The following is a 21,189-nucleotide window of genomic DNA, read 5'->3' on the forward strand; positions in this document are numbered from 1 at the left end:
GTGGATGTAGGTACAATTAAACATTTACAAGACACTTGGATGGATATGAATAGGAAAGGTTTGGAGGGATATGGGCCAGGTGCAGGCAGGTGAGACTAGTTTAGTTTGGGATTATGTTCCACATGGACTAGTTGGACCGAAGGGTCTGTTTCCACACTAGGGATTCTGATATGATTCTATGACTGTCTTTTTGTTTTGCCCGAAAAAATCAGGAATGCACCAGTAAATGGTCATTTTCTGTTCTGTATTGGACTGGAACTGATCTGGGAATTGTCAAAAGAATGTCTTTTGTAGTGAAAAGCATTGTCAGCCTGTCTGAGTGAAATGGTGATCACTGAGGATTCTCTGGAATTCTTGCAAGTCAATCTGAAGTTGTTCGTTTTTTTTTTTAAGAAAAAATCTCCAAAAGCTAACACTGGCTGAGCAGTCCCTGAGGAAAGATGACAAAATGCATTGGGGAGGGTGGATGCAGATGGTAACTAACCTTGAAGATTCCGTGTATTTGAAGGCACATTGCCAAAATTGTTGATTGTAGCCTTGAATGACAGGATAAAGTGATATATGGAGGAAACGAGCATTGACTGTTAGGGTTTTTTTTGTAAAAAAGCAGGTCAATTGACCAGAAACTGGCAGATTTGAAAGCCCCTCTTTTCTGTTGTTTGTTTTTAAATTTTGGAGTTAATGCTCTTGTTATCTTGCTGGATGGTGCCAGCACTTACTATTTTCTTTACATTTGTCCATGGGATCACTGTCTGGGCCAGCATTTATTGCATGTCCATAATTGCTGTTGAGAAGGTGGTGGTGAGCTGCTTTCCTGAGCTGCTGTAGGGTTGACCCATAATGCTGTTGGGGAGGAAATTCCAGGATTTTGACCCAGTGACTGAAGGAACAGTGATATTTCCAAGTCAGGGTGGTGAGTCTTGGAGAGGAACTTGCAGGTGCTGTGTTCCTGTGATTTAGTGTAATACCAATAGGGAAAATGCTGGAGTCTATCATAAATTATCATAGAACACAATCCCTACAGTACAGAAAGAGGCCATTCAGTCCAAGTCTGCAGTGAGCCTCCAAGCATCCCACCCAGACCCTACCTTGAGCCTGTAACTGCACATTTACCATGGCCAATCCACCTAACCTGCACATCCATTTCCTCCCATAGTTCAAACTAGGACCTGAAGGATACCCACACTGACACAGAGAATTTCTATGCAGAGTTTGCAGTCACCTGAGGCTGGAATCAGACCTAGCTCACTGGTTCTGTGAGGCAGCAATGCTAACCACTGTGCTGCCAATGGATGTGATAGCAGGAAAGTACCAATAGGATTATACAAAGTCAGCATGGGTTATGAAAGTGAAATCCTGTTTGACAAACCTACTAGAGTTTTAGAGGATGTAACTAGTAGCATTGAGGTGGGAGAACGAGTGCGTGTGGTAGATTGGATTTTGGCTATGACCTGAAAAAAGCTTTGCACTGCATACCCAGACAGTTCTGCACATGCATACTTTGAGAAATGCTCGGCCGGTTAAAACACAAACCATGGCAACAGACGATGAGCAATTGGAAGGCTTTGGTAACATTACACAAAAGAAGAGGGTATCACATGGGATTGGTGGTAATATACTGGCGTGGATTGTTTAATAGACAAAACAGTAGGAATAAATTGGCTAAGATAACAACGTGTAGAGCTGGATGAACACAACAGGCCGAGCAGGAAAGCTGACGTTTCAGGTCAAGACCCTTCTGAAATGGGGGAGGGGAAGGGGGTTCTGAAATAAATAGGGAGAGAGGGGGGAGGCAGATAGAAGATGGATAGAGGAGCAGATAGGTGGAGAGGAGACACAGGTCAAAGAGGCGGGGATGGAGCCAGTAAAGGTGAGTGTAGGTGGGGAGTTAGGGAGGAGATAGGTCAGTCCAGAGAGGACGGACAGGTCAAGGGGGTGGGATGAGGCTAGTAGGTAGGAGATGGGGGGGGGGCTTGAGGTGGGAGGAATGGTTAGGGAGGTGGGGATGACCTGGGCTGGTTTTGGGATGTGGTCGAGGGAGGGGAGAGTTTGAAGTTTGTGAAGTCCACATTGATACCATTGGGCTGCAGCGTTCCCAGCAGAATGAGGTGCTGTTCCTGCAGCTTTCAGGTGGCATCATTGTGGCAATGCAGGAGGCCCAGGATGGACATGTCGTCCTGGGAGGGGGAGTTGAAATGGTTTGCGACTGGGAAGCACAGTTGTTTGTTGCAAACTGAGCATAGGTGTTCCGCAAAGCGGTCCCCAAGCCTCCGCTTGGTTTCCCCGATGTAGAGGAGGCCACAACGGCAACAGTGGATACAGTATACCACACTAGCAGATGTGCAAGTGAACATCTGCTTGATGTGGAAGGTCTTCTTGGTGCCTGGGATGGGGGTGAGGGGGGAGGTGTAGGGGCAGGTGTAGCACTTCCTGCGGTTGCAGGGAAAAGTGTTGGGCTGGAGGGGAGTGTGGAGTGGACAAGGGAGTCAGTGTGATCCCTCCAGAAAACAGATAAGGGTGGGGAGGGAAAAATGTCTTTGGTAGTGGGGACAGATTGCAGATGGTGGAAGTGTCAGAAGATGATGTGTTGGACCTGGAGGTTGGTGGGGTGGTACATGATGAGGATGAGGGGGATTCTGTTTTGGTTCTTATTGCGGGGAGCGGGTGTGAGGGATGAGTTGCGGGAAATGAGAGACATGGTCAAGGGCATTTTTTGACCACTATGGAGGGGAAGTTGCGGTCCTTAAAACGAGGACATCCGGGATGTCTGGGAGTGGAATGCCTGATCTCGGGAGCAGATGCGGCAGAGGCAAAGGAATTGGGAATAGGGGATAGCCTTTTTGCAGGAAGGTGGGTGGGAGGAGGTGTATTCTAGATAGCTGTGGGAGTCGGTAGGCTTGAAATGGATATTGGTTTCTAGGTGGATGCCGGAGATGGAGACAAGTCCAGGAAGGAGGTAGGTATCAGATGGTCCAGGTGAACTTAAGGTTGGGTGGAAGGTGTTGGTGAAGTGGATGAACTGTTCGAGCTCCTCGTGGGAGCACGAGGCGGTGCCGATACAGTCATCAATGTAACGGAGGAAGAGGTGGGGTTTAGGGCCAGTGTAGGTACGGAAGAGGGATTGTTCCACGTAACCTATAAAGAGGCAGGCATAGCTTGGGCCCATGCGGGTACCCATGGCCACCCCTTTTGTCTGTAGGAAGTGGGAGGAATTGAAAGAGAAGTTGTTGAGGGTGAGGACGAGTTCGGCTAAGCGGATGAGGGTGTCAGTGGAGGGGGACTGGTCGGGCCTGCGGGACAGGAAGAAGCGGAGGGCCTTTAGGCCATCTGTATGGGGAATGCAGGTGTATGGGGACTGGACGTCCATGGTAAAGATGAGGTGTTGTGAACCAGGGAATTGGAAGTTCTGGTGTGGGTGGTGTCATGGACATAGGTAGGGAGTTCCTGGACCAAGGGGGAGAAAATGGAGTCCAGATAGGTGGAGATCAGTTCGGTGGGGCAGGAGCAGGCGGAGACAACGGGTCAACCAGGGCATTCAGGTTTGTGGATTTTGGGAAGGAGATAGAAACGGGCAGTGCGAGGTTGGGGAATGATGATGTTAGAGGCTGTGGGTGGGAGGTCACCTGAAGTGATGAGGTTGTGGATGGTTTGGGAGATGATGGTTTGGTGGTCGGGGGTGGGATCATGATCAAGGGGGCAGTAGGAGGAGGTGTCGGAGAGTTGGCGTCTGGCCTCGGCGATGTCGAGGTCAGTGCGCCATACTACAACTGCACGTCCCTTGTCCGTGGGTTTTGTGGCGGTGTTGGGATTGGAGCGGAGGGCTGTACATTCTGTGGGGGAGAGGTTGGAGTGGGTGAGAGGGGTGGAGAAGTTGAGGCGATCGATGTCTCGACAGCAGTTAGAGATGAAGAGGTCGTGGGAGGGTAGGAGGCCTTGGGGTGGTGTCCAGGAGGAGGGGGTGTGTTGGAGGCAGGAGAAGGGGTCAGTAGAGGGAGGGTTAGGCTCATGGTTAAAGAAGTAAGTGTGGAGCTGGCAGAAAAACTGTTCAATGTCCAAAAATAAATGGCTTGTTTTTGGAGTGGAAGGTAAAGACAAACAAGGTACCCAGGGATCAGTGCTTGCGTTCCAAACATTCCCAATATATTTCAACAACAGTTTGAAGGAGGGCAGCAAATACCATGTTTCCCAGTTTGCTAATGATGCAAACCCAAGAGAGATTGAGAATGGTGAGGAGGCTACAAGCAATTTTAGACCAGTTGAGTGGGTAAATGCATGTCAGTTATAGTCTCGTGTGAAGTTTTCTGCTCTGGTCAGAAAAACAGTGGCAGTGTATTATTTAAATGGTGATTGATTTGAGAAATATTGGTGTACGAAGGGACCTGAACGTCCTTGTACATAAACATGCAAGTGACGCAAGCTGTTCGGAAGGTCAAATGAAATATTGGGCTTCTATTCCAGGAGGATTTGAATAGAGGAACAAGGAAGTCTTGCTGCAGCTGTACAGGGCCACAGTGACTCCACACCTGGAGTGTTGCTCGTGTGCTGCTTTGGTCTCTTTTGCTTAAGATAAAATATACTTGCCATAGAGGGAGAAGAGCGAGCATTCACCAGATTGATTGATTCAGGATGGCAGGTTTGTGCTGTGATCAGGAACTGGGGGCCAATCGGACCAGTATTCACCGACGTGTAGAAGAATGTTTGAAGGGGGTGGGATCTCATTGTAACATATAAACTTCTGACAAGACCAGACAGACTGGACAAAACGGTTTTGTTTTTATGGTTCCCCCTGATCGGGGTGGGTGGGGACATCCAGAACAACAGTCTTGGGATACATTTTGAACTGAAGTGAAACATTTTTCTTCATTTGAGGGTGGAGAACCTGTAGAATTCTCTATCACCACAGGGCTGTAGAGGTGAAGTCATTAACTATCTAAAATAAATGTCTAGAAACTATTTATTTAGATGTTTTTTTCGGGGGGGGGGGGGGTGGCAGGTGCAGGTTTTGGGGTGTGAGTATGGTGTAGAGATAGAGGATCCACTGTGATCGTGTTGAATGGGGAGTGGGCTTGATGGGTTGAATGGCCCACTCTCTCCTTTGACTGTTTTTATTGTTAACACTGGATGGATTGTGCTGGAAATTGAGGCCCGTTCCATAAACTATAATAAGTGTTAGTCTTATTCAGATGACTTTCCAATCAATCAACGTTGTTCTTCCTGTTTACATAACTTCTTGTTGTGATCTTTTGAAACTTTGCAATTCTTGCATGTGTCCTGAGGAATTACGAAACTGACTGTCTCTCTTCAGCAATACTGAAGAGATTTGTCCTGGAACACAGCAGACAGTTGGCCTTCTAAAATGCATTTGAGTGCAGTGAGCCATTATAAAAATATGCCTTTTTTTTTTTTTTTCTGTGCATTACTGGGATATGGGCATCACTAGGTAGCCAGCATTTATTGCCCATATTTATAATTGTTCGGAGCCAGCCACATTGTGGGTCTGAAGCCACATGTGGGCCAGAATTGGAGATAATGCACTCTTCCCAAAATTCCCAGTGTGACCATCGTTAGGCTTGCTTCTAACTGAATTCAAATCTCACCGACTCTAGTGGTGGGATTTGAACTCACTACAACCATGCCACCTCCTCCCCTGTTTTTTTTTTTTTTTTTTTCTCACTGTTCAGTTTAACCTATTTTCTAATCAATCTGTTCAGATGTTATTACACACTTCTGGAGCAAGCTGGTACTTGAACCTGGGCTTCTTAGTCCAGGGTAGGGACACTATCACTAAACCACAAGCAGGTCCCCATTATAGGGTCTAGAACCCTGGACCATCAGGTTAAAAGTCTGATGCTTTACCAATTGACCTATTAGTCTGTCCTTAGTACATCACAAAATGCTTTACAGCAGATAAATGATGGCCAATATTATAATTGGGGAATGCAGTTATTAGCCTGTGTATAGCAAGGTTCCAGAAGTGATTAGTGAGAGTGACTGCCCTCGACATCAGGATCGGTTTGATCAGGTGTGGCTTGAATGAGCCCTCCCAAATAGTCAATGGGAATCAGGTGGGAGCTTTCCTCTGGAGTCATACCTGGCACTGGGAAAGTCGTGGTGGTTGTTGGTCAGTCATCTCAGCTTCAGGACATCTGACATCCTCAGGCTAGTGTCCCAGGCCCAACCATCTTCAGCTGCTTCATCAAAGACCTTCCCTCCACCCAAAGGTCAGAATTGGTGATGTTGAATATTTGGTGAACATCATTCGTGACTCCTCAGATACTGAAGCAGTCCGTGATCAAATGCAACAGTGTGAAGGAAAAATCAGTTAACGTTTTTCGGATCCAGTGACCTTTCCTCTGTCCTGAGGATGGGTCACTGGACCTGAAATGTTGACTTTTTTTTCTGTCACAGACGCTGCCAGACCTGCTGAGCTTTTCCAGCAACTTTATTTTTGTGCCTGATTTATGGCATCCGCAGTTCTTATGGTTTTTAAGATCTAGACAGTGACCATGCTTGGGCTGACAAATGGTAAATAACACTTTGCGCCACAAGTGCTAGGCAATGACCATCTCATACAAGATGATCTAACTACACCCCCCACCCTTGACATACAATGTCATTACCATTGCTGAACCCTACGCTATCACTATCATAGGGTTTACCATTGAAATTGAAACTGAACCAGGGCACTTCATAATAAATACAGTGACTACAAGAGCCAGTCAGAGGCTAGGAGTATTGTGGTTTTAACCTTTTTTTTTCTTTGACTATTGTGGTGACTAACTTCCTGACCCCACCCCACAGTCTATCCACCATCTACAAGGTACAAGTCAGGAGTGTGATGGAATACTCCCCACTTGCCTGGATGAGTGCAGCCCCAACAACACCCCAGAAGCTTGACACCATCCAGGATGAAGCAGCCTATTTGACTGGCACCACATTCACAATCATTCATCCCTTCACTGGTTAAGAACAGTAATGCATACCATCTACCAGATGCAGTGCAGAATTTTTACCAAGCCAGCACCTTCCAAACCCATGGCCACTTCCATCTGGACAAGGGCAGTAGAGGTATGGGAATACCACCATCTGCAGGTTCCCCTTCTGACTCAAATATATCACTGGTTCTTCGTTGTCACAAAGTCCTGGAGTTCCCTCCCTGACAACATGGACTGTAGTGGTTCAAGAAGGTAGCTCACTACCGCCTTCTCGAGGGGCAACTAGGGATGGGAAATACATACTGGCCCAGCCAATGAAACCAATATCTCTTGTATGAATTGTCTATCCAATCTGCGAGTTTTTTTAAAAAAAGATTGCAAATTGCTTTTTGACGTCCTGGTCTGCCTGACATGATGAAATTCTACCAGGCTGTATTGTTAAGTGTTTTTTTTTAAGCTTTTAAATTTTTCAGTTGCGCAAACGTTCAGTGAGACAGAACAAAATGAAACCATTCTCTCCTTCCTCCCTTTTTGTATTCGGCGTTTGCAGAGAGTCATGACACTAGGATTATGTGTCTCCTAATACTGTGTTATTACTCCTATAATTAACTGGGCAATGTAAATTGCTGGTGGCTTTTGTTACCACTGACAGATGTCACATCAGATGCATTGTTTGGAAAAAATCCAGCCTCGTATTTATTAATGGAGTGGCTCGAGACATTGAGTACTGTATCATTGTGGGACAATGACTAATTGGGCTAGTCCTCTGATGTATAATGATTGCACATTGGCTTCTGTTAACACTGATGGAAGTCCACCTGTATTTGTAATCTGCTGGTGTTTGCTTTTTGTTTTAACAACCTTCGGTGATAATCCTGTGGGACCTGTTTCTGAGCAATTACGGCCTCTTGCTTATTCCCAACTGTTTTTTAAATTGCCTCATTGATTAGTGGTTGGAATTCCCTCCATAACTCTCTTGACCCCTCTACCTTGTTTTCTTTTAATACTAATTTCCTGGGGCATTATCTTTGATTTCAGATCAAGCTGTGTTTTTAACCCTCTTTTATGCATTTTGGATACTTTAGTATACTAAAGAGATAGTTATTAAATCATAATGAGAATATAAATACAAAACTTTATCATTCCATGATTTCACACCTCCATAACTGGTGTGGTACCACAGACTGTGACCTGTCTTGACTGTAGACTACAAGCAAATCAACCTTTGTTAGGATTTGCAGTTATCCAGCACAAAGTATGTTAAATCATTCAAACCCTTCATAAGATAAACAGCAACAGTAGGCCGCTCAGCCCCTCATCTGCTCTGCCCTTCAATGAGATAATTGGCTGATCCGATATTCCTCTCATCCAGTTTCTGCCCTCTTTCCCATAACCCTCGATTCCCTGACTGATGAAGAATTTATCTACCTCTGCCTTAAATATATACAAGGACCCTGCCCCCACAGCTCTCTGGTAAAGAAATCCAAAGACACTTAAACCTCTGAAAAAAGAAATTCCTCTTCATCTTGTAGAATCAGTAATAGACATACAGCATGGAAACTAGTCTATAGTGACTGTTCCCAAACCAAACTAGTCCCACTTGCTTGCATTTGGCCCATATCCCTCCATACCTTTATTATTCATGAACTTATCCAAATGCCTTTTAAATGTTTGTAACTGTACATGCATCCACCACTTCCTCTGGCAATTCATTTCACACGTGAACCACTGTCTTAAAATTAAAAAGTTGCCCCTCATGTCCCTTTTTTCTTCTTAAATCTTTCTCCCCACCTTTAAAAATATGCCCTGTACTTTTGAACTCCCCACCCCCAGCCTAGGGAAAAGACTTTTTTTTTCTCTATTTGCTCTATCCATGCCTGTCATCATTTTTATAAACCTTTTTAAGGTCACCCTTCAACCTCCTACACTGCAGTGAAAGAAGTCCCACCCTTTTCTGGTCTTTTATTTTAGAACTCAAACCCTCCATTCCCAGCAACATCCTGGTCAATCTTATGTGAACCCTCTCCAATTTAATAATGCCCTTACAGTAGCAGGGAGACTACAACTGAACACAGTACTCCAGAAGAGGCCTCAACATGACATCCCAACTCCTATACATAATGGTGTGAGCAATGAAGGCAAGTGCGCTAAATGCCACCTTGATTACCCTGTCTACGTGTGCCATAAACTTCAAAGAATTATATACTTGAATCCCTAGGCCCCTCTGCTCAACGACACTACCCAAGGCTCTACCATTAATTGTATAAGTCCTACCCTTGCTTCTCTATAAAAGTGCTTTAATCTGAGACTATGCTCTTTGGTCCTAGACTCTCCCATGAGGGGAAACATCCTCTCGGCATTTACCCAGTCAAGTATCTTAAGAATCCTTTGTTTTTAATCAGATCATCTCTTAGTCTTCCAAATTTGAGTGAGTACAGTCCCAACCTGCTTAACTCTTACTCCTAAGACAATCCCTGCATCCCTGGGATCATCCTAGTGAAACTTTAACTGAACTTCCTCCAATTTTTAAAAAAAAAACAAATATTTTAAGGGGACCAAAACTGTTCACAGTGCTCCAAATGTGGTCTCACCAGCACCTTGTACAGTTACAGTAAGACTTCCCTACTCTTATACTCCAACTCCCTTGAAATAAGGGCCAACATTCCACTAGCCCTTCCTGATTACCTGCTGTCCTGTGTGCTAGCTTTGTGTTTTTTGCACAAGTCTATTGCATTGCAGCTTTCTGCTGTTTTCTTCTTCTATTTAAATGTGTTCTTTGTTTTTTCTTCCCCACCCCACCACCAAACCCTTCCAAAATGAGCACCTTCACATTTTCCTACATCATGCATTGCCAACTTACTTAACCTATCAACATCTCTCTCTGAAAACTGTTTGTATCCCACTCAACTTGCCTTTCCACCTACTTTTGTGTTACCTGCAAATTTTGGCTGTTTTTATTCATTCATGGGATGTAAGCATCACTGGCTAAACCAGTATTTATTGCACATCCCCAGGTGCCTTTTTAAAATGTGGAGGTGAGCTGCTGCCTTGAACCACTGCAGTCCATCTGCTAGAGCAGGCCACAGGACATTGTCTTCCTACAAGTTGTTAATGTATGTTGTAAACAGTTGTAGTCCCAGCATTGATCTAAGGGGCGATTAATACATCAGATATCCAATCTCTGATGCTTCCTTGAAACACTCATAAATTAATCAGACACGATTTTGCTTTTGTGAAGTCATGTTGACTCTACTTGATTAAATTCCAAAAGACAGCTATTACTTAATGACTTTCAACATTTGCCAACAATAGATGTTATGGTAATTGGTCTATAGTTATCTGCTTTTTGCCTGCCTCCCCTTTTTTTTCAAATGGGTATCACATTAGCAGTCTTCCAATTCTCCAGTATTTTTTCAGAATCAAATAGTCTTTGGAAAGTCACAATCAATGCATGCACTATCTCTGTAGATCCTAAAAGAAGTAGCTGCAATGTAAACCATTAAGGTCAGGGACTTGCTTGCCTTTAGCTCCATTAGTTTGTCTTGTACTCCTTCTCTAGTGATGGTGCTTAATTTCTCCCACTGTTTTAATGTAGGAAACACAGCAACCCAATTTGTACAAAGTAAGGCTTCACAAGCAGCCTGGATTATGCATTCCAGTGTTTGCAATGGGACTTGAACTCTCAACCTTCTGAGGTGAGAGATTAGAGAAGTAAAGAAACTGGAAAATTTGTTTAAAAATGTTCACAGGATGAAAGGGCATTATTTAAACTGATTTTGATTTGGCTCTCGTGTTTGAGGGACCAGCTGTGGGATTTGTGAGCGATATGTTTCCTGTAAGTACTTTTAATCATAAATATTGCTTGTTTGCTGTCATGTTTCTGCTCACTGACCAGGAGAAACTGTTCATGCTCATAAAAGGTGGGGGGAACAAGATTAGAAGTAATTTGCAAACAGAACAAATGTGACCTAAGGGGAGAAACTATTTGCAGCAAGTAGTGAGGGTATGAAACTGCACTGCCTGGAAATATTATGGAGGCAGGTTCAATGGAGACAATGAAGGAGGAATTGGATGCTCATTTGGATAGAAATAATGTGGAGGTGGGGAAGCAGGTTATTTACACTGGGGAATGATGCTCATTTGAAGAGCCAGTGTAGACATGATGGATCAAGTGGCTGCCTTCTGTACTGTCACACTTCTATGATTCTAATAGATAGCGAGTTGGGATAAGGGAGGGTTATCAGGATGACAACCTGTAATAAGTGGAGTGACACAGGATTCAGTACCGGGGCTGCAATCATTTACAATATGTTTTAATGGCTTGCTTGAGGAAAGTGAATGTACTGTCACCAAGGTTTTGTCGATGGCAAGGCAAATGCTGAGGATTATGCTTTCCACAGAGGGATATAGACCGGCCGAGTGAGTGGGCTAAAACTTGGCCGAATCAAAATAACGCAGGCAGATGTGATTTGGCAGGAAGAATAGAGGAGCTGAGTATTATTTACTTGGAAAGACTGCAGAAATCTGCATACTGGGATTTGGGAATCTGAGCATGAATCTCAAAAAGCTCAGCGGGTAATAGGGGAGGCAAATATAATGGCCAACATTCCTACAAATGGAATGGAGTATAAAATAGGGAGGTTTTTGTGTTGTTTTTTTCCTGAATCTCTACAAGACAGTTGTCAGAGGGCAGCTAGAATAGTGTGAACAGTTTTGGTATCTTTTTATCTAAAGAAAGACACTGGTATTAGACGCAGTCCAGAGAAAGCTCAGTAGGTTAATCCCTGAGGTGGAAGGACTGCCTTTTTAGAAGGACAGGTTGAGTAGCTTGGGTTGAATTCATTGGTGCTCCGAAGAATGAAGTGTCTTCTGGAAGCATACAAGAAACTTAAGGTGTTAGAAAGGATAGTTTATGGAAAGATTGTTTCCCTTTTGAGCGGGTGTTGGACCAGGGGCATAATCTTAGAATAAGGGGCCTCATGTTTAAGACAGAGGAGGAATTTCTTCTCGGAGGGTAGTGAATCTGTGGAATTATTTGTGGTAGAGGGCTGTTGAAGCTGGGTTGTGAATTATAGTCAGTTGAGAGAGACTGATTTAGTAATCAAAAGGAATTGGGGTGGGGGAGGAAGGAAGGAAGGAAAGTGGAGGACTATCAGATCATCCGTGATCTCATTGAGTTGCAGAATAGACTAGATGGGCTGAATGGCCTAGTTCTGATCCTGTCTCCTGGATTTCAGTGAATCGGACAATGTCTGAACTCGGGCTTCCAGCTCTGCGTTCCAGGTCTTCCGATAATTTTTGCTTGTTTTTTGAGTCCGTTCTAGCGCAGTGAGTATTAACAGCACATAGTCTCTCAATTAGAGACAGACATCGTGGCCTTTTTGAAAGACAGTGCAGATCAGGGAAAGGGTACGGGGCAATGGGAATGGAGTGGGTAGCCCTTTGAGGATATTTACTGCCCTCAGTGTTATAACTGGCCAGGGATGGAGCTGAAAGAGACCTGAACACAAACACAATTCTAGACAGAATCTTATTTGTGTCCAGTGTAATCGATCTGCTGTAGAGTAAGTGGACAGATAGCAGACAACCAGCATGATGCAGTCTCTTTTGCATTTTCCCCTTAATTTGCTTCAATTTCTGGAAGATCTGACTTGGCTGTGACCAAACTAAACATACTTCTTGGATTTCAGAAGTTTCCCCAGCTAAATTTATCTGGTTGCCGAACCTAATTATCTGTCTTAAATATGCTCTGACTTGGCTTCCACACCCTTCTGGCAATGAGTTCCCAGGGTCATCACCTACTGGCTGACACAATTGCTCCTCCTCTCCGTTCTAAATGGTTGTAGGAAGGGTGCTGGCAAATAGAGCTGAGAATGGGGTAGTACTGGTTTTGGGTGAGGAAGAAAGGCCTGGTACCATACCCTTTGTCTTTGTCTTTGTCCTTTTTTGCCAGCTGATTTTTGGGGCCTGGAGTTGGGCAGTCCACCTTTTTTCTCCTTTCCCTTAGTCAATTTCCTAGTTGCTTCAGAGCAGCTCCCTGCTACTGCTGTTTGGTTTTTTTGGCTAATACTGGGAGGTGCCTGTGGCACTTTTTTCCTTTTGTTTACAGCTGGTGGTTTTAACAGGCCAAGATGGGGCTGGAGAAATGTGGTCCCTTGTGTTTTAGCTATACTGTGCCCAATAGGAGCACCCCAACCCCCTAGGGTCCTGGCACTGCCAAAACCCTGGCCTTGGCTCAGTATCTGACCTTCAGACACTTGGCTCCAAGCTGTGGAATTCAAACCCCTCCCTACACTGTTATGCCACTCTTATCTCCCTTTCCTCCATTCAAACTTTTTTAGTTTTTTTTTCTCCATCTCTTTGCCCAAGCCACTGGATATCCATCCTCGCATTTCCATACGTGGCTCACTGTCAGTCACAGTTTTATAGAACTGCTGGGATGTTCCTTTTCCACTAAAGGCAGTATATAAATATAAGTTGTTTGTAAAACATTAGGGATCCATCTATCTTAAATACACAATGACTTGGCCTCCACCGCTCTCTGCAGCAATGTGTTCCACAGATTCGCCATCCTCAGGCTGTGCCCTCCGATCCTAGTCTCTCCTCTTTGTGGAAGCATCTTCTCTACATCCAGTCTATCTGGGCTCCTCCAGTATTTTAAGTTTCAGATTCCCCTTCATCTTTCTAATTTCCATCGAGAACAGATCTAGAGTTCTCAACTACTCATGACAAGCCCTTTACAGTCGGGATCATTCTTGTAAACTTCCTCTGGACCCCCTCCAATACCAGAATATCCATCCTCCCTTAGATACGGGGCCCAAAACTGCGCTCAATATTCCAAATGCAGTCTGATCAGAACCTTTATACAGCCTCAACAGTACATCTCTGCTCTTGTACTCTAGCCCTCTTGAAATGAATGCTAACGTTGCATTTGCCTTCATAACTGCCAACTGAGCCTACTTTTAAGAATCTTCAACAAGCACTCCCAAGTCTCCTTGTACTTCAGATTTCTGAAGCCTTTCCCCCTTTAGAAAATAGTCTATACCTCTATTCGTATCAAAGTGCATAACGTTACACTTTCCCACACTATTGCATCTACCACTTCTTAGCACTGTCTCCAAGCCTATCCAGGCCCTTCTGCAGCCTCCCCACTTCCTCAGTCCGACCTGTCCTCCACCTATTTTGGTCATCTGCAAGCTTAGCAACCATGTCCTCAGATCCTTTCGTCCAGATCGTTATTGATTTTTATAACGTGAATGGTTGTGGTCCCAACACTGACCCCTGTGGAACTCCACTAGTCACCTGGCTTCATCCTGAAAAAGACCCCTTTTTATCCCCACTCTCTGCCAGCCAACCAATCCTCTATCCATGCCAGTACCTTGTCTCTAGCATCATGGGTTCTTATCCTTTTGGTCTCGATCCTGTAATTCATCATTGTGAATGATAGGTTGTGTGAATTTGTAGCTTCTGCTGAGCAGGGGTAGGACACGAATGTGCCTGATTCTTTTTCTTTATATCTTCCAATTTTCTCCAGCTATCTTTTTTTTGTTTTTAAAACCCCTCAAGTATTCCATCATCTGCTTAAACTGAACATACAACTGGTACGGCCCTTCAGCCCACGACGTTGTGTCAAATATGATGCTAAATTAAACTAATCCCTTCTGCCTGCCCTTGGTCCATATTCTTCCTTTCCTTGCATATTCAGTGCTTATCTTAAGTCCCTTAAACATCCCTATTGTATCTGCCTTCACCATCATCCCAGCAGCACATTCCAGACTGCTACCATTTTTTTTTAAAAATGAAAATCTACCTCCTTTTGAACTTGCCCCTCTCTCCTTTAAAATGCATGTCCCTAGTATTAGACATTTCAACTCTAGGGGGAAAAAGATTGATTGATTGTCAAACTGGTTTAAATTATTTTTCCTGACTTTACATGGCTTCCAAGAAGTACTCTAGTGTCATAAACCACTAGGGGGTTGGGTGGGGGAAGTGGGGTTGGTGTGGACTCAATGGGCTGAATGGTCTGCTCCCACGCTGTAGGGATTCTATGGAACCCTTGTATCCTTTAACAATGAAGAGATTGAACTGGGTTGGTTTGAGGATTGTTCCCTTTCGGACCTTCTCTTAAATTGTAACACTAAGATGGGCAGCGTTGCCTTCCTCGTTTGTTCTTACAACATTGTGATCTTTGAGGAATGGTGTGATGTTTAGAAACCTGTCAGGCTCGTGTGAGATCTGTTGTGGCAGACAGTTCTTTTCCCAACAATTAAACACTAGACTGGGAAATGAACTGACCAAAGTTTGTTTTTTTAAAAGGTCAAAAGTGTAATTACAAAAGTCTTTTTGGACAACAAATCTATAGCTGAGAAAATAATAGCCTTTGTCCAAAGGAAAGTAATTTGAATTGATCCAATTAATCAAAGGTTGTAAATGCAAATAGCTGATTCTGTGACAGGCTGACTTTGCCTTGAGTATTAAATGACTAGTGAATAAAATGACTGGATTCTTCTTACAGAATCGATTTGAATGGTGTGGTTTCCAACCTAAATTAGGATCATAACACTTTCCTAGCTAATCTTCTTGTTACAAGACAAACCAGTCCTAGACTAGAATCTAGCTTTAAAAATAATGATCACTTAACTTTTTTTTTTAAAAAAAAAATCAGGTCTCTCTGAAACAAAGCTGCAGATCTTTTTTTAAAACAACAAAACAAGTTTATTAAGCAATGGAAAATAAGATGAACCAAGCTATTTACACAACACAATTTGAAAGATTTTGAAAAGCACAGTAATAATACAATCCATCTGTCTCAATGGCATCACTTTACAGTGCTCAAACATCAGAGTTTGGTTCTCTATCTGATCTATCAGTTTAATTTAACTGTTTCCCTCAATTTCTGGACTTGAGAATTTTTTTCTTATTCACTATTGGGATATGGGTGGGCCAGCATTTATTGCCTGTCCCTAGTTGCCCTTGAAGGTGGTGTTGAGCTGCCGCCTTGAACTGCTGCAGTCCTCCTGTTTGTGGGTAGACCCACGATTCCGTGAGGGAGGGAATTCCAAGATTTTGACCCAGCAACAGTGAAGGAATGGCAATTGTATTTCCAATTCAGGATGGTGTGTAGCTTGGCAGGGAGCTTGCAGGGGATGGTGTTCCCATGTATCTGCTGCCCTTGTCCTTCTAGATGGAAGTGGTCGTGGGTTTAGAAGTTGCTGTCTGAGGATCTTTGAATTCTTGCAGTACACCTTGTAGAGAGTACACAGTGCTCCTACTGAGCAGTGGTGGAGGGAGTGGATGGCACCACATCCACAAACAATTAAGCGGGTTACTCTGTCCTGGATGGTGCCAAGGTTCTTGCGTGTTGTTGCGGCTACACCCATCCAGGCAAGTGGGGAACATTCCATCACTTTCCTTGCGTTGTGCCTTGTAGATGGTGGGAACAGGATTTGGTAAGTTACTTGCTGCAGGATTCCTAGCCTCTGACCTGCTCTTGTAGCTGCTGTTCAAATAAAATCTAAGCGTTTTGGTTACTGATGTTTTTCCCTTTTGGGAACGGTCAGGAGTGGAGGCTGAAGGCACTGAGTATCACTGAACAGTTCACTCCCCCACCACCTCCTGCACATCAAGAAGTTTGCCCACTGCAATCCCCTTGAAGGGCAGTTAAGGATGGGTAATAAATGCTAGGAACACCACTGAATGCCTGATGCTTCCTGAGGGCATATGAGAGGATAGCTAGTAAAGATTTATGAGTCTTTAGGGCAGCACAGTGGCTCAACGGTTAACACTATCTCAGCGCCAGTGATCTGGGGTCGATTCCAGCCTCGGGCAACTGTCTGTGGAGTTTGCATGTCGTCCTCCCTGTGTCTGGAGGAGGAGGGAGAGACACACATGGAGTTTCCTGAGCCAGATGTAAACTACAGGTGTAATTCCATGTAATTAGTGTTTTTCCGCGTTTCTTTACCCTTCTCTTTTTGTAAAGACAAGATGACAGTAGAATAGAGAATCCTGATTTGTGATCTTCTTCAGGCCATTGTTGCCTGTTTTTAGCAACAACATTTAATCACAATCTGGAATGACTTCTACAGAAGAAGCATTACTGTTTAATAAATTTAATGCAGGCAGTTAACATTGAGAATTATTTCCTGCTGTCAGCCTGTTTATTCGTGCATTATAAAGTGCAGTAGTTTGTAACAAACTAGAAAAGCATAATATCCAAAATGAACGTCCATATTTTGCTCAACCCACCATACATTTGTAAAGAAAAAGATGTAGCCTAATATTTGACTGGCTGTGATTTTGAATAGACTTGAGCACACACTGAACTGTAGCTGCTCATTCTCAAAATTATAGAATGATACAGGAGGCCATTTGGTTTCTCGGGTCTCTGCTGGTTCTTTGTAGGAGCAACTTAGCCAGTCCCGCTGACTCTCAAAGGTCTGCAGGTTATTCCGCTCAGGTAATATCCTTTTCAGAAAGTTCCCATTTAATCTGCCCCCACCTCCCTCTTGAGGCATTGCATTCGAGACCCTCACCACTCTGCCAGGGGAGTGGGTGGGGGAAGGTTCTTCCATTGTGTTACTGACTGTTCCTCTGCCACTCTGCTTTTATATCAATGTCAGCTGGAACTCTACCCTTTTCCATTAATGGGATCTGTGCCCTCACCCTCGCCTGTGTTATAATCTTTCCACATTTACCCTGTCACGCACTCTCTCTAAGAAACAATCAAGTCACCTTTCATTCTAGTTAATTCCAATGAGTACAGGCCCAACCTACTCGACCTCTCGAATAAACCTTCTCTGTTTTGTCTCCGGTGCCAGGATATTTTCTCTTGGAATCAAAACTGTTCCCAGTATTCCAGCTGTGGTCTGACTAGTGACTTGAATAATTTTAGTGAGACCTCCCTACTGTTATACCCTACTCCCCTTTTTGAAATGTCAGCATTCCTTTTGGGAACAATTGCCCACTGAACTTGGATATGCTAGCGTTTTGTGATTCATGCCACAAAAGCTCCCAAATCTGTGCTGTAGCTTTCTGCAGTCTTTTTCCATTTATCCATGAATTTTACAAAGATACATAGAAAATACATGTAGGCCATTCAGCCCTTTTTTGAGCCTGCTCCATCATTCATGACTGTGTGTGTTCCCGTTTTCTCCTTTTTGCCATAAGAACTAATATCTAACTCATGGAAATCATACAGCTTTTGGCCTCAACTGCTTTCCATGTCAGAATTCCACAGGCTCATTGCTGTCTGGGTGAAGACATTTCTTTCCATCTCTCAGTCCTAAAATGGCCTACCCCATATCCTTTAGACTGAATTTTTTTTTTTTTTTTTTCTGAACTCTCCTATCTAGTCCTGTTAGAACTTGAGACTAGTGCCCACCCCCCAAATTCTTCCAGGTGTGTGTGTGTGTGTGTGTGTGTGTGTGTGTGTGTTGTCTTCAGACAACGCAAAATTCTCAAACTTGGTACATAAGTTGACATCAATAAAGAGAAGGAAATAATATTTGGGCGGAAACCTTGATCAGAATCTGGAGCTTATTTTTAGCTTCCTTTTTTAAAAGGACATGCAAGCGTTGCAGGTGAGGATAGAATTTGTGACTCACCCATAATTACCACCAACTTTGAACTACTGTAGTCCACGTTTTTGTGGATAGACCCACAATGCTGTTAGGGAGTTCCAGGATTTTGACCCAGTGACACTGAAGGAACTGCGATATGTTTCCAAGTCAGGATGGTAAGTGGCTTGAGGACATCACCATCAGCCAGTTCCCCTCTGTGTATCTGCCTATGTCCCTCTTTTTAGATATGCTAGCAGTTGAGGATTTGGAAGGTCTCTTGTGGACTGGAGTTTGTTCTCAGCCTTTGAAAAGTTGTGACTGGTGTTGGATGTGTCTCCTGCGCAGTGCAAAAACAGGATTGAAGTGAAGTAAATTTTTCTATTTACTGAATCATTTTGGATTGTGGTGGATAAGGAACTATTTGCACAAATGTGACTATGGGAAATAGTTTAAAGTAGATCAGGGCTCCATTGCGGTGGTGGGGGGGGAGCAATTGGGAGGAGTTTCTAACGAGCAGGTGAACTGAACACCCTGATTTATCTTGTGTTGCAAGCTGTGTATAATGGCCCTTGTCAGGCAGTATTGGGAGTCTGAAAAGGGGGCAGGTTCTTGTCTCTCGGCAAGGCCTGTACCATCCTATTCAGTGTCTCTCTAGTAAATTCGGGTTAACGAGTTCATCCCTTGAACAGGTCTTTGTTATTGAGATTTTCTGGACAATTTTGTACCAGGGCCCAATTGAAAGTGTCTGCTCAAGTAAATCCAGCCCTGCTTGACATTTGAAGTGCCATTGCTGTGCATTATGTACGTCTTAATTAAATGGCAATGAGAAACTGAGTAAAAACTGAGTAAATGCTGTCAGACCAGAGGAGCTCCATTGATATTCAACTCATGAATGCAGCCTCTGTTTGGGGATCTCCTCTTGCTCCAGCTGATGTCGAGCAGATTCCTGGCAAGACTGAATCTCTAACTGTTTTATTTTAGCAAGAGATTCTGTAGAGTTGGTGCACAGTCAGTTTACTGCACAACAGATCTTAAGACCTGCATTAAATAGTACATATCACCACTGCACACCACCCCCCCCCCCCCACCCCGCACCGCCTCCCTCCCAATGGTATAAAGTGCTTTGGGGTGTCAGTGGGCTTTTTATTTGAAGTATAGCATTGAAGGGAACGCAGCAGTCTAATTAAGCACAACAAGCTCCCATTGTGATAACAACCTGGGAAATCTGTAGTTTCAGGAATAAACATCGGCCAGGAGACAGCAAAAGCCTCAGAGTAGGAACTGCCAATGCTGGAGTCAGAGATAACAGTGTGGAGCTGGAGGAACACAGCAGGCCAGGCAGCATCAGAGGAGCAGGAAAGCTGACGTTTTGGGTCTGGACCCTTCTTTTCTGCTTTCCTGCTCCTCTGCTGTCTGGCCTGATTGTTGGAATAAGGAGATAAGATCGTTTGCACCAATCTATATTAGAAATCACACGACACCAGGTTTATCTGAAAAACACAAGCTTTCCGAGCCTCACTCCTTTTCAGATGTCATAATGCATGTTAGGTGTGAGGCCTTGCTTAGAATCTATTTTGTAGTCATCACCTCAATGACACCTGAAGGAGGAGTGAGGCTCTGAAAGCTTGTGTTTTCGAATAAATCTGTTGTACTGTGACCTGGTGTTGTGAGTTCTGACCTTATCCACCCTAGTTCAACACCTGCACCTCCACGTCCCCATCTGTTAATGCAGATTGGTCCTTTTTTTGAATTGCCTGGGAGCTTCAGGAGCCAATAGTTTCCTGTTGCTTTCTACATGACAGCATTTTGGCCAATCAGTTGCCTCACTGATCAATTGGTGCACTCTCTTGTTCTCCTGCAGTAGAAATTGTAACGGTTTGAGATTTGGCACTCTTGCATTTTGTCCTGATGAGTTTTTAAGATGAAAAGTTTCAGCATCATACCTATCTTTGGTAATAGTCCAGTTAATTCTAATGCTGAGATGGATGGATTTTTGTTAACGAGTGGGATATTAGGAAAAAATAGACATTTGGAAGTTCATGGATCAACTGATTCACTAAACATCAAAACAAGGTCAAGGGGCAGAATGGCCTTTTTTCTTTTCTCTCACTACATTCCTGTTGTGTTTATCTCTTTCCTTTTCTCCTTCAGCAGGCTCTGACACCAGCGGATGGATGGTGTTGAGATTTAAGGTGGAATAATGGTGATTCTACAACAGGTGAGATTATCTGCAGCCAGATTTCACAGCCAATATCGGGGAGCCTTTCTCTACAAAAGGGTACAGGAAATTTGCGACACTACCTCCCAAACTCCTCCAGGTCACTTGTAAATTTCCACCCTTGAAATTGAGTTGAAATGAAGGTAGTTGATGCAGCTAAATTGCAGATCAGCCAAATTCTAGTTGACCAGGAAGAATATTGGCTTGAGGGGCTGATTGGCCTATTGTTGGTGCCGTATTTCTCAAACCATGCACACCACCTGCTTGCTTTCAAAAGGAAAGTGAATCATACTGTGTGGGTTGGAACTTTCTTTAAAGGCCATATGCAAGAAGAATTTGGATTTTCGATGGGGTTAAAAGCTGCCTTATATTCTGATAGAGATAGTAGGAACTGCCGATGCTGGAGAATCTGAGACAACAAAGGTGTCGAGCTGGATGAACACAGCAGGCCAAGCAGCATCAGAGGAGCAGGAAAGCT

General features: G+C 43.9%; 1 protein-coding gene across 3 annotated transcripts in view; it reads left to right on the plus strand.

The window, feature by feature from the left end:
- myo7aa (myosin VIIAa) overlaps window positions 1-21,189 on the plus strand; it is a 232,413-nt gene that overhangs the window by 16,182 nt on the left and 195,042 nt on the right. For all 3 annotated transcript variants that reach the window (XM_048598018.1, XM_048598019.1, XM_048598020.1), the window contains exon 2: window positions 20,645-20,711. In XM_048598018.1, the coding sequence (XP_048453975.1) occupies window positions 20,694-20,711 (18 nt within the window). In that variant the 5' untranslated portion in view covers window positions 20,645-20,693. The remainder of the gene's footprint in view (window positions 1-20,644; window positions 20,712-21,189) is intronic.

The sequence above is a fragment of the Rhincodon typus genome, chromosome 6, assembly GCF_021869965.1.
Source record: "Rhincodon typus isolate 14 chromosome 6, sRhiTyp1.1, whole genome shotgun sequence".
In the NCBI taxonomy this organism is placed as follows: domain Eukaryota; kingdom Metazoa; phylum Chordata; class Chondrichthyes; order Orectolobiformes; family Rhincodontidae; genus Rhincodon; species Rhincodon typus.